This window comes from Mesoplodon bidens (assembly GCF_964165515.1).
Source record: "Mesoplodon bidens genome assembly, chromosome: 12".
In the NCBI taxonomy this organism is placed as follows: domain Eukaryota; kingdom Metazoa; phylum Chordata; class Mammalia; order Artiodactyla; family Ziphiidae; genus Mesoplodon; species Mesoplodon bidens.
In genome coordinates, this window is record NC_138168.1 from 3,904,928 (window position 1) to 3,919,446 (window position 14,519).

The 14,519-nt window shown below is 35.1% G+C and overlaps 1 protein-coding gene across 4 annotated transcripts in view; it reads right to left on the reverse strand.

Annotated features, from left to right (window-relative positions):
* DOP1A (DOP1 leucine zipper like protein A) overlaps window positions 1–14,519 on the reverse strand; it is a 110,661-nt gene that overhangs the window by 74,205 nt on the left and 21,937 nt on the right. For 3 of the 4 annotated variants that reach the window (XM_081251437.1, XM_081251435.1, XM_081251438.1), the window contains exons 1-4: window positions 12,491–12,695; window positions 9,405–9,586; window positions 2,884–3,054; window positions 416–609 (exon numbers count right to left, since the gene is read on the reverse strand). In XM_081251437.1, coding sequence (XP_081107563.1) covers window positions 416–609; window positions 2,884–3,054; window positions 9,405–9,586; window positions 12,491–12,628 — 685 coding nt within the window. In that variant the 5' untranslated portion in view covers window positions 12,629–12,695. Of the gene's footprint in view, window positions 1–415; window positions 610–2,883; window positions 3,055–9,404; window positions 9,587–12,490; window positions 12,696–14,519 lie in introns of those variants that run through there. The other variant, XM_081251436.1, reaches the window with a different exon arrangement.

Consider the following 14,519-nt stretch of genomic DNA (forward strand, 5'->3'; position numbering starts at 1 on the left):
CTTTAGTAATACATCATTTTGCATAAAGCCCATACAGAATCTGGCTATCACTTTGTCTAAAATCTGTCTTTCCTATAAAGAAATCTATGATCCAACAGAAGGTACACTTTGGGATAATATAATGTGGCTATGTTAACAATGGTCTAAACAGTTAGCAAGATGGTAATAAAGACCATTTATTTGCTTGAATAACAGATAATAAAGATAACATATAAATAACAATTCCTTTTCCATGAAAAAAAATTTGTAGGTTTTCAAAAAAATAATTAGCGACTATTTTGGTCTTTAAGTTTCCTTGATGAAAAATGTAAGCTCCATGAAAACAGGAACTTCATTCGTGGCACGATTCTCAATATCTGGAATTTTGTGTCTGGCTATAAAGAAGTATGAGTTAAATGAGCAACCACATGTATACCTACCATTAGCTCAATATCACTGCCAATTATATAAAGCTGATCTTCCATGGAAAGCTTCCTGTTCAAATGGGCGAGAACATACGTGATTCCAGGTAAACGCACAGCAGGACTGGTTAGAAGACTACCCCAGAGGGCACTGTAGAATGCCGACTGGTCCACTGCAGTAGCAACCTTCTCCAATAATGTGTTTGTTCTGAGGTACAAAATAAAGTGGTCGAAAAAGGGAAATATTTAGTTTCACGATGTTAAACACAAATCTTTATCCTGTCCCAGAATGTATGAAAGCATCCCTGCCGTAGTCATATGTTCCATAGATGGGAAGAAGCATACACGTCAGAGTCAGAGAACTGAGTGTAAGTCCTGGCTCTCCCAATTACTAGCTGTGTAATCTGGGGAAATCACTTAGTCTTTCTTCAGTTCAGTTTCCTCATCCGTAAAATGAAGATAACAACAAAAACACCACCACAAGTCCCATCTGCCTCAGTGGGTTGTTAAACTCACATACATTATAGTTAATAATAATCCTATAGCAGAACATATCTTCTGTTGATTTTCTACAAACTTTTAAAGGCTATTTCTAAATATTTCCTTCTCTTTGAAATCACATTATGTAATTCACTATTTCAATGAATTATCCTATGAAAAAATCAGAGATGCATTATTGCTTTATTAAGAACTGCATTTAAAGAATAATTACCTTTCATTTGTTTTAAACATAAGATAAACAATGCGATACACAAAAATTATTACATTGCTGTATAGCAGATTCAGAATCAAGAGAATCTGATGACGAGTTCTACTGTTAACTTACTATGTGATTTAATACTAACACTGTAATCCCTTCTAGCCTCAATTTACCTATGCATTAAAAGAACATGTTTTCATATCATTTTATAGAACTTGTGTGAAATAACTGGCAAAACGTATTGCTATGGTCTGAATGTTTATGTCCCCTGAAAATTTATACATTAAAACCCTGATCCCCCAAAGTGATGGTATTAGAATGTGGAACCTTTGGGAGGTGCTTAAGTCATGAGGGTGGAGCTCTCATGCATGAGATTAGTGTTCTTATGAAAGAAATACCACCAGAGCTCCAAAGTCCCTTCCAGTAGATGAGGATATAGGGAAAAGGCTCCAGCTATGAACCAGGCAGAAGGCTCTCATCAGAGCATGGTCATGTTGGCACCTTGATTTTGGACTCCCAGCCTCAAGAACTGTGAGAAATAAATTTCTGAACTTTTGCATTTCTGAATATTTCTAAATTTTTGAAAATAGATTTCTACCTAGTCTGTGGTATTTTGTTACAACAGCCCAAAAGACTAAGGCACATAACAAGATTAAATCATAGAGATACCACAGTCATGAATATCATTATTCAATTTCTACATTAAATTTTTAATTATAACTAGCAGATTTATAAAATGGTATTCATTGTATGCTTCCCATAGGAGAATTAATAAAACACTTTAAAACAAGACTGATTTATAAACTTAATAAAATAATCTCACATTGTGTTTCTAAAATTTTAAGCAAGTAAGTAAAAAAGTTAATAAAAGTAAATGATAAGTTTTGAGGACTAAAGTATTTTTTCTCAAAGTAGCTTATAAGAGTAATCCAATATTTTCAGGATTAGATTCTTACAGCTTTATGGGAGCAGATGAAATACAATAAAAGAGTAGCTGGTCAATGCACTGGAATAAATTATTTAAATTTAAATCATTACGTGTACTCGTAAAGAAAGTTTGGCATTTTCTTTTTCTGCCACCTTAATTCATAATTTCCTTTTTGGTAAGAATATCAGTAACAGAGATATTAAAGATACTTAACGTTACCCTGCATTGTCTACCACTATTAACTTCCAAAGAAATAATAGGCTCCAAAACAGATCAAATCATTTTCTTTGAAGAGTTAAAATATCAAGAGTATCATGTCAATATGTTGGTGCTAGGCTATTTTCCACCATTAACAATTTAAAAATTGATGGTACATGGCCCAATTTCCCATTCTTTTTATTAATTTAAATGTCCTATCTATTGTACAATTATTTTAAATTATGGGTCACAAATTTTTGAGTGATTTTTATGCGCTAGGCACTAGACTAAGTGATATTGAAATATTATAGTAACACAATGAAATAGGTTATGCTTTTTTATACATGAGAAAACTCAATAAAGTTCAGAAATGTTGAAAAAGCTTTCCTAAGCTCACACAGTATCTGTCAAACTAGGATTTGAACCCAGTCCATCTACCTTCCAAGTCTGTGCTCTTATTACTCAGCTAAATTTTCAGTGTGATACACAAACTAGACACACTACAATAATTTTTTTGCTATAAAAATCTTCAGGTGATAGACTGAGGTGTCAAGAATAATTAGCTTTTGTGATGTTAATATTACTGATTTAAGGATGCTTGCTGACAAATCCATGACTTTGATTACTTAGCTGCAGCAATAACAGTACTATCATACCTCTCATAGTACTCTGATCCTTCTTCTAAGCCAGGAAGAATACCAGTTAGCAATCCTTGTAGACCAGGCTTCAGTGTTTTACCCAAAGGCAGATAATATATCTCATACAAACTTAGCAATGTTGGTTTCACCGACATGGCAGCATTTGCAAGAAGAGGAAATAGTCCAGAACTGTTTTAAAAAATAAAAATAAAAGTGGGGGATAAAATAACTATAAAATATTAATTCATATGTACCAACATGTGTGTATAAATCTTTTTAAAATGAAATAATGTTATACTGCTCAGCTTAAAATGGTATCCTGTATAGTGGTGCCTTCTATATCCATTAAACCAACCCAGGTCTCTCACCTGAGCTTCATACTCATAAACCCAGTGTCCACCTAGCTGTTTCACAAAGCCTTCAAATTTCACAATTCGTAAACAGAGTTCCCTCTCTCCCCCTGCCCCAAATTCTGATCCTTCCTCTGTAATTTCCATTTCAAAATATGGCATCAGCATCCATCTGGTTGACCAAAAGCTATACATCTTGGAGTGATCCTTGACCCTTTTAAAAAAATCTACTTCAAATCGGAATCAATTACCAAGTTTTCTCTCCAAGCCATTCTCCTAGATATTTTTTGAATATAATAAATTCTCTCCATCTCCATCAGATAGCTCCTTAGAACAGACCACCAAGATATCTCAATCATCATCTCTCAATCATCATGTCTTACCAAGTACTGCTTCAGGACAGCCCTGAAGCAGCTGTTCTTAATAAAACCTTTCACTGGTTGCCTGCTGCCTTTAAGATATAGTCTAAATGCTTAATGTGGCTTTTAACATCTTGCTACTACATACCTCTATACAGACCATGTATGCTTACCAATATCACTCCTGCACCCTCTGCTCCAGCTACACTGAAGAATTCCTCTCAAGTTCATTTTAGAACTTTCCACACCCTTGTTAGTGAGCAGGCCTTCGCACATGCTGCTCTGAAAGATACAATTCCTGCTCCCTTACTTAAAACCTCCTTGTTGTCTGGATGATTCCTAGGACTCAGGAACTCAGCCTAAGCTGTTTCCTTGAGGAGACTGTCTCCTAATTAGACTGGGTTAGGCTCCCTATTTGATGTTCCCATAGAACCTAACACTTATTCTAATAAGTAATTCTGTTCTTACTAACAGTAAGTAATTTTATTGCTATGATAATAATAAGTAATGCTAGGGACTTTCCTGGCAGTCCAGTGGTTAAGACTCTGTGCTTCCACTGCAGGGGGCAAGGGTCTGATCCCTGGTTGGGGAACTAAGATTGCACATGCTACACAGTGCAGCCAAAAAAAAAAAAAAAAAGTAATGCTATTCCTTGAAGCAGCAAAAGGAAACATCTACAAAGTAAAAAGACAACCTACAGAATGGGAAAAAATTTGCAAACCATGTATCTGATAAAGGGTTAATATCTAAAACACATAAAGAACTTGTACAAGTCAATAGCAAACAAACAAATAACCTAATTACAAAATGGGCAAAGGACCTGAATAGACTTTTCTCCAAAGAAGATACATGAATGGTCAACAGGTACTTGAAAAGATGCTCAACATCACTAGTCAACAGGGAAATGCATATTAAAACCACAGTGAGATAACATCTCATGCCTGGCAGAAGGGCCATAATCAAAAAGACAAGATATAACAAATGCTGGTGTGGAGACAAGGGAACCCCTGTGCACTGCTGGAGGGGTTGCAAATTGGTACAGTCACTATAGAAAACAGTATGGAGATTCCTCAAAAGATTAAAAATTCCACTTCTGGGAATATATTCAAAGGTTAAAAAAAACACTAACTCACAAAGAATCCCCATGTTCATAGCAGCATTATTTACAATAGCCAAGACATGGAAACAACTTAGGTGTCCACTGATGGATGAATAAAGAAGTTGTGTGTATGTGTATACACACACACACAGACACACACAGACACACATACACAATGGAATATTATTCAGCCATAAAATGAGGAAATCCTACCATTTGCAACCACATGGATGGGTCTTTAAGGTATTATACTGAGATAAGTCAGACAGAAAAAGACATACCGTATGATCTCACTTATAGGTGGAATCTTAAAACAAACCAAAACAAAACAAAAAAACACCCAAACTCATAGAAAAAGAGATCAAATTTGTGGTTACAAGAGGCAATGGTAGAGGGAGGGGGAATTAGAAGAAGGTGGTCAAAAGGTACCAATTTCCAGTTATAAGATAATTGAGTACTAAGAATGTAATGTAAAACATGATGACTACAGTTAACACTGCTATATGATATACAGGAAAGTTGTAACAGAGTAAATCCCAAGAGTGCTCATCATAAGGAGAAAATTTTTTTTCCTTTATTCTTTTCTTCTTTCTTTTCTTTTTATTGTATCTATATGAAAAGATGATGTTAGCTGAACCTATTGCGGTAATCATTTCACAGTATATGTAAATCAAACCATCATGCTGTACACCTTAAACTTATACAGTGAGGAATGTCAATTATTTATCAATAAAACTGGGGGGGGGAAAAGAGTAATTCTAATAGATAATTCTGTAATATCAGAAAGCAAGAGACCATCTCTTTTTATTTCTGTATCCTAAATCCTTAACACCAAGTCCTGCACTTGCAAAGTGCTTAACAAATGAATTAAGAATCTGTCTTGTTCCTACTTTATACAGAAAACAGAGGTCATCTAGTGGGAATTCCCTCAACTCGCCACTTTCCTGACTTCAATTTTAGGTACAGTGTGACTTAAAGCTACAGTAGTAACCTCTTCAAAGCTACCTTGCCCCAGGGCCCAAGGTCTCCCTTTGTCAGGGCCCTGCTTTATCTACCATCCCTTTTCTTTCCTGTAATTTCTTTCTTCCTCCACTGACAATTGTGCTTAAATCTTTCCTATGACTCTAAAAAGAGAACAAATTACAACAACAAAATCCCCAAACTTTATCTTAACTACCTCCTGGCTTGAAGCTGCCTTCCTACTTCAACTTTTGGGGGGAAAAAAAAAGCACTTCTCCCAATTTACCACCTCCCAGCTGATCTTCAATCATGATACTTCTACCTGCTCTACTGAAGCTGTTCTCCATACTGTCACCAATGTCTACTAATTGCCAGATTTGATGGTCTATTTTCAGTCCCTACTCTTTCATTTGCCAGTAGTATTTGATACTATTCACCACAACTTTCTCTTGAAATTCTTTCCCCTTTTGGCTTCAGGTGAACTCTGTCTCCTGGTACATTTTCTATCTCTGATTCTTCTTGTTCCTTTTCAATGACTACTTTCCTCCACCTGCTCTTTAAATAATGTGACTCCTAAGTATTCACAGAATGGTCTCATTTCTTTTCCCTCCTTATTATTCACAATGTACTGGGTGATATCAATCATTCTCTGGCTTCAACTGCCACCTGAACACTAACTGCTCTAACATCTCTCTAGCCTGAAGTCTGGGTTTGTATTATCAAAAGTTTACTTTACATATCCAGTTAATATTTTATGCTGCTCAAACTACATGTCTAGCCTTCTTAGTAACACCTCTGTGTACTGTATCATATTAAAAAAATAAGTTTGAAGACACAATATGATATTTTATCATATAATAGGTTATAGAACTTTAAAAGTACTTGTATTTGTGTTAAAGCATAAACCTTGAGATTAACTTACTTAATAAAAAACAAAAAGTCCAACATTAATATAAACTTTAGTTTTTAAATTAGCTATACTTCTAAAAAATACAGAATAACAATTTTACTCCATAATGTATGTATATGTAAGAATGTCTGCCATATTTAGACACGGTATTCTAGAATTAATTTATTATTCTTATATAGCATATTGCTAATAAAATTAGATATACTGCAACTTTGTAAAATAGCTGCTTCTTAAAGTAAACTTTCTGTTATTTAAGAGTTTAAAAAATAGCAGGCATGAGTTATATAAGAAAAGTCTTGCCTTAAGGAAGGAATCTATCAGTTATTACATGTAACTGAGCAATTTTCAGCTTTTTATTAAAAAGTGCTGTTCCTTGGAATATAGTGTTTATTATTAGTATTAAAAATACCTATTACTGACTTTAGGTTCTATTTTTAAAACATCCATGCAGAATTTAAAGAAAGAGAAAACACATACACAGTAAAGTAGATCAATTAAGTTAAAAGTGTGTTTTTAAAAAGCCTAACAAAATTCATAAACTCATGACAAGACTAACCAGAGTAAAAAAGGATGTCTGCACCAATGTCACGAATGATAGAGGAAAATTGGATATGCACATGCAAAAGAATGAAATTAGACTCCTATCTTACACCACTTACAAAAGTTAACTCCAAATGGATTAAAGACTTATATATAAGGCCTGAAACCATAAAATATACAGGAAACATAGAGGAAAACATAGAGAAAATCTCCCTGACACTGGCCTTGGCAATGATTTTTTTGGATAAGAAAACTAAAGCAAAGGCAACAAAAGCAAAAATAAACAAGTGTGACTACATCAAACTAAAATGGAAGAGAGGATAAGATATGGGGAAGCCAGAATGAAAAGTTCTAACATATGTTTAATCATAGTTCCAAAAAAGGAAGAGAGAATACATGGAGTAAAGTCAATTTAAAGAGACTCCAGAATTGATGAAAGGTATTGATTTACACATTTTAAAATCCCAATGAATCCCAACCAGGATAAAGAAAAAGATATCTACCTCTAAATACATCACAGTAAAACTGCAAAGTACTAATGACAAAGATGTAGAAGTAAATACGCAAGACTTCTCTGAGCTGATATTTGATCAGAGACCTGGATTAAAGCATTACAGGGTGAGGAAAACAAAGAAAATGAGGAAGAATAATCAGAGACCTATGTTGTCAGAATGGAGTAAACTGGGTAGAAAACGGTAGGAGTTAAGAGGTCACTGACACAGACTGGGCCAAAGTATATAAAGCCTTAAAAGCCATAGTAAGGGCTTTGAATTCTATTTTTAAGTGACAGGAGGAAGTCAATGGAGGTTTTTAACAGAGGAATGACACTATCTATTCAATGTATTAAAAAGTTTACTCTGATACTATGTGCAGAAAAGGGTGTAAGAGAATAAGAACAGATGTTATATGAATATTCAGAGGCCGGTAACAAAGACCAGGCTAGAGATAATGATTACTTAGTGTGGATGCTGCCAACAAGGGTAGAGAGAGGTAGATGTATTTGGAACATGGAACAATAGTTAACATGTACTGAGTACTTATTACATGCTGTATATTGTTCTAAGCACTTTACATATATTAACTCTCTTAATTCTGTTAACAATACCATGAAATTGATCACCTTATTCCCATTTTTGCCGATGAGAATACATACAGAGAGAAGTGAAGAAAATGGCTGAAGATCACAGAGCCAGTTAGCTGTAAATATGAATTGTCTGACTCCACTGCCTCTGCTCTTAACCACCATGAGATAGAACTCTTAGCGACAGAATGTTCATGAGAGGAAGGAGAATATGGGCAAAGAAAACAAGAGGTCAAGTGTAAGTCTGAGATTTCAGGTGTAAATGGATGGACGGTGGTGCCATTTACTGAGCTTTAGTGCACTGCAGATGGCCAGGTTTATGGGAGAAGGTGAGGTTGCGTTTCAGTTGCCTTTAAAGATCCACACTGAGGTGGAGAGTAAGCCAGGAGTTTAAAGCAGAAGTCAGCACTAGTGATACCAAGTTGGGAGTCTACACATAAAAGATAAATCATGGTTTGGATAAGCATGCCCAAGGAGAGAATATATTAAGTGAAAACGTTAGGTACAGGACTAAGCAAGCCTTAAGGAACTCCATATGTAGAGTTTAGGGAAAGGAGAAAAGGCTGGTAAAGGAGATTGAGAAAGTAACAAAACTGGAGAATGCAGTATAACAGAAGGCAAGAGAAAAAGACTATTTTAAGTAGAGAATGGTCAACTATGTTGAAAGGTGCTAAGAGATCAGGTATCTATTTTTTCTCAGGGTAGTTCTCTAGCTTAAAAACATAGAATGTACTGTAGTCTCAACAATTTTGAAAAAAAAATAAACTTTTCAAAAATGACATCTGAGAAGGAAAAAATTCTTATATTAAGAAATATTGGGGACTTCACTGGTAGCCCAGTGGGTAAGATTCCACGTTCCCAATGCAGGGGGCCCGGGTTCGATCCCTGGTCAGGGAACTAGATCCTACATGCATGCTGCAACTAGAGTCCGCATGCCACAACTAAGAGTACGCATGCTGCAACTAAAAGATCCTGAATGCCGCAGTGAAGATCCCGCATACTGCTACTAAGGCCTGGCACAGCCTAAATAAATAAATAAATAAATCTTTAAAAAAAAGAAAGAAAGAAAGAAATACTGTAAATTTTTCTGAAGTACTTATTTATCAAAATATTTAAGACTGGCATCTGAAAACTTTCATCATTAAGGACTTTTCAATTTTTTACCTTTTACTGCAAAAAGCATAAAATAGCTAAAAATACTTTTTACTTACATGCAAATAGATAATAAAATTATTCTCACCTATATAAAAAAAGATCTTTGGCAAGTCGCTTAGGTCCAATGATTTTGAAGATAATTTCATATGTTTCAAGTGCCTTCCGATGAACTCCTCCTGGTAATGCTGGATGTAGACATTGAGCTAGGCGTTTGCCTATGGTCAGCTTTTTGGGTACTACTTGGTACTTTGCATTATTTTGCAAAACCTTGAAGAAAACATTTTAATTCAGTTGAGAAAAAATATTACATTTCATTTTATTTCCATTTTCTAGCATAGTATTACCAAAAATCCTTATAGGACTTCTTTACACTCTGAAAAAATTACAGAGGATGTCAAAAAACTTTTGTTTTTGTCAGTTACATCTGTCAATAGTGGATTTAAAATTAAAACTGAGGATTTAAAAATATTTATTAATTTGTTAAAAAAAAACTCACTACATGTTAACAGAAATAACATTTTTATGAAAAATAACAATACTTTCCAAAACAAATTTGTTCAGAAGAAAGGCACTGTTTTAGATGTCTGCAAATCTTTAATGTCAGTCAGCCTTCAACCTATTTTTGATACACTGTTTGAAATACATGAAGAAAATCGAACCTCAACGTAGATACTGTGTTGGAAGAGGAACAACCACTGCTGTACTATATCATATTATAGCAAGTAATTCTAGTGCTAACAAGAACATACATGAGATTATAATTGCCCATTTGCTTTTACTAATCTCCCAATTGGGCCAAATGCATGTTGCTGTATCTATTCAGCTACTACATTTCTTTAGAGATGATGGTCAAGGCAGAATTTATAGAAGAAGATGCTATCTCACAAATCACTCAAAGGAGATTAATTATTTAAGTGATAAAAGACTTACAAATGCAGTTCTTCACAGTATTATGGCGAAATGCTGATAGAATACTAGAAAATGAACACTCAGAATGAGTACATTATAATAGCCTAGAACTGGAATTTAGATGAAACACAAAAGAAGTCCTTTATTTTAAAAAATAAAGAACTGAGGTTAAAATATATAAAATGAATGATCTGCCAAAGGCAGTACAGAAGAGAAGCACTAGATTTTCCATTTCATAAAAAAAGCGGAGGGTCTGAGGTCCACTTAGATATAACATTTTCAGTGTTCTTCCCACTACAAGCCTTCAATCCAGTTTTAAATAGGATGTAACGAATGTAAATAAAATTAGACCTACGAACGCAAAGCAAATCAAGGGCACAACACTAATAAGACGTCAACTACAAAACATTTTTATTTTTTGAAACTAGCTGCCTTCCATTTCTAGAATATTACTTTCAATTTTGGATGAAGGAGCAAAGAATCAATATTTACATATATTTTCAAGAAAAGTATAATTATTACCAGAAGTACTTCTGTAGAAGGAAACTTAATGATGTGTAACACGAAATGCCTCAATAAAGAAATTCTACTGATACCAAATATAATTTTTTTAAAAAAGCAAAACGTAGCACTATTTTCTAAAAGCATTTGAGTTAGAAAACTTTTATAAATGAGGTATAATAATTTAGTATGTTAATAAATAATAAAATTTTATACTAAAACATATTTAGACCATCTTCAACATATTTATATATATATATAACCCTTGCCTTGTTTCACCATGATTTTAGGTAAGTTTCACCAATGCCTTGTATATCCTATGTTATATTAGCTGGATACAGTGAAATCTGTTTTCATGAATACTGATTAAGTATAAAAAACTAATTATGTACTTAATTAGGCAAATTAATTTCCACAATTTAATGAATTGCTTTTACACGTAGTTCCTAATAAATCTTCAGAAAGAGACCCTTCAGGACAAGAAAGAACTTAACTACCTTTAAACAAACTCATATTTTTGGATGCAATTTCTTGGGGATATTGTAAAAGTTTTGAGAATTTATCAAACCTCAAATGATAAATGTTAGAAGTTAACATGTCAAACAGAAGTTTGTGCATCTAATTTTTTATTTTATTACTTTATTTTATTTTATTTTTTTGCGGTACACGGGCCTCTCACTGTTGTGGCCTCTGTCGTTGTGGAGCACAGGCTCTGGACGTGCAGGCTCAGAGGCCATGGCTCACGGGCCAAGCTGCTCCGCGGCACGTGGGATCTTCCCAGACCGGGGCACGAACCCGTGTCCCCTGCATCGTCAGGCGGACTCTCAACCACTGCGCCACCAGGGAAGCCCTGTGCATCTAATTTTAAGATAAATCCTTGGCATTGGAAATGAAGGCTTTTCTTTTTAAGATGTCAGGGCAATTATCTATAGTATGAGGTTGAAAACTAGTGTTCTTGGTATGTATTTTAAGACAAATTTCTTTCCTAATAATTGTATGCTAAACTGTTTGATGTTAAAATAGTTACCGGAAGAGCTCGCCCTTCCTATCTGCTCCTCTAGTCCACTTAATATTTAGTAGCATTTGTATTCAATAACAGCTATTAAAAACAAACCCCAAAAGCCCCCAAAATAAAAACTATGTGTGTGAAGTCAGAAAACTTTGATCTAAGGTAAAAAAAAAAAAAGGGGTCAAAATTTAAAGCTACAAGTTGATCAGTGATGCCACGACAATAACAGTGGATAACAACCAGACACGTGAAGAAGGATCATTCAAGGCCAAGCTCCAAGGCCTAAGCAACAGCTTGTCACTTTTGTAAAAAGTACTGACTATAACTAAGAACCGCCTGGACATAAAATGTTTTCTTAATGCTACGTACCATTTGGAAAGGACACAGCAGTTACTGCTTTCCCCATGCAATTTTTCATTTTGCTGCTAGGAACTCCAGAACTATATCTGATGCTCATTTACAGAAACTTATTAACCTTCATGGTTAGCATATTTGCTTCCTAGTCTTGTGTTTATAGGTAAGAAAGGAATAACTATATTTTTCAAGTACTGTTGTGGTTTTGGCCTCAAAAAAAAAAAAAGTCTGACTATATAGGCATGCAACTCATGAAGTAAAATAGTAGAGTCAAAAGTAATTCTGAGGTTTAGCTATGTTTTTAAATTCTTTACTTCGAGGTTGAGAGAAATTCAGTAAATACAGATGCAGATTTCTGATTTTTACTCCATTTTATGAAATGAGTAAGACAGACATACCTTATTAAGTTTTCCAAGTGCCGATATCAAATCTGCCCATTCACTGGAGTATTCAAAATTCTTTAGTGCTTTATCAATTGCAGCTACATAGTTTCTGTATTTGGAGTCACTCAATAACTCCAGCTCTTCTGTGTTCATCCTCCCACAGCGTCCCACTAGAGGCAAATTCCAAAGTCATGTAAAATCATCACCTACAAAAAAAGTCTGCAGGAGGAACCAAAGTTACAAAGTAAAGTATTAAAATGGGTTCAGAGTTAATGGCTAACTTTAAAATGTTTCTTGAGTTAGAAGTGATCAAAACTTCAGTCAGCTAGTATGCAGGTTCATGGAAGTATTCAAAGACAGCTTCAAAGATAACTACTCATGTGTTCCTTTCTAGGAACTGGAAAAATGGCTGTGAGGACTTAGGGATTTATAAAGGAGGAAATATTCCTGTACTTATTTCAATTTAGAAATCATGTTATTTCTTTGTCATATTTGCTGATATAACATTCTGCTACACATACTCCTCTACTTTGTTTTGATCCTAAAATGCACTGACTGGTTATATTAGAAACATCAAGGACATTAAAATAATAACAACAACAACAATAGGAAAAAGAAAAAGAAATGAATGACTTGGAGATCATCTTATTTTATTAACCAATAATGGGCATATAGTATGAAAGAACATAAGCTGTTTGGAATTAAGAAAACTTTTAATAAAACTGACGAGTATATGAGGTAGTTTAAAATATGTCCGCAAATTCTTTGATATTACTTAAAAAAACACACTGCCTAATTCTCCAGCCCTGTGAGCTGGATTCTGGGACTCAATTCTAACGAAAATAGTAAGGCAGAAGTGACAATTTGTAATGGCCAAGAATAGGTCATAAAAGCACTTCAGCTTCCTCCCTGCTCTCTCTCTTAGATCACTAGATCTGGGGGAAGTCAGCTGCCACATCACGAGGACACTTCAAGGAACCTTATGGAGAGGTTTCTGTGGTAAGGAACTGAGGCTTTCTGCCAACAGCCACGTGAATGAGCCACCTTAGAAGCAGATCCTTCATCCCTAAGAAAGCCTTGATTTGACTGCAGTACCAATTGACATCTTGACTGATTTCACGAGAGATCCTGAGCCAGAACTACATAGCTAAGTCTCTCAAATTCATGACCTAGAGAAATTTGGTTGTTTTAGGCCACTGAGTTGGGGAGTAATTTGTTACACAGCAATAGAATAGATAACTAATATGCAGTAGTAACAAGGAATTGAGGCTCAACTTAAAAATCAATGTGGGGACTGCACTGGTGGCACAGCGGTTAAGAATCCGCCTGCCAATGCAGGGGACACCGGTTTGATCCCTGGTCTGGGAAGATCCCACATGCCGCAGAGCAACTAAGCCCATGTGCCACAACTACTGAGCCTGCGTTCTAGAGCCTGCAAGCCACAACTACTGAGCCCATGTGCCACAACTACTGAAGCCTGTGTGCCTAGAGCCCGTGTTCCACAAGAGAAACCACTGCAATGAGAAGCCCGCACACCACAATGAAGAGTAGCCCCCATCGCCTCAAATAGAGAAAGCCCGTGTGCAGTGATGAAGACCTAACGCAGCCATAAATAAATAAATAAAATAAAATAAATAAATAAATAAAAATTAATGTGGCCTCTCCACCTTTTTGGTGTCCTATCTGACTTTTAACTTTGCACCTTTCCCTAGAGCTGGGTTTGTGGATCTGCAGAAGGATCTAAGAACTAGCCAATACAATTAAATGAGGGTTAAAAAGTCTTTCACCAAATGGCTTTGGGATAACTGGATATTCATATGTAGAAGAATGAAGTGGACTCCTTCCTCACAACTATACAAAAATCAACTCAAAATGAATCATAGATCTAAATGTAACAGCTAGAACTCTAAAACTCTTAGAAGAAAGTACAGGAATAAATCCTCAAGGCCTAGAGCTAGGTTTTCTTAGGATTTCTCAGAAATAACACTAAAAGCAGCATAAGCAATATAAACACAAGCAAGGAGAAAATAAACCAGACTTCATC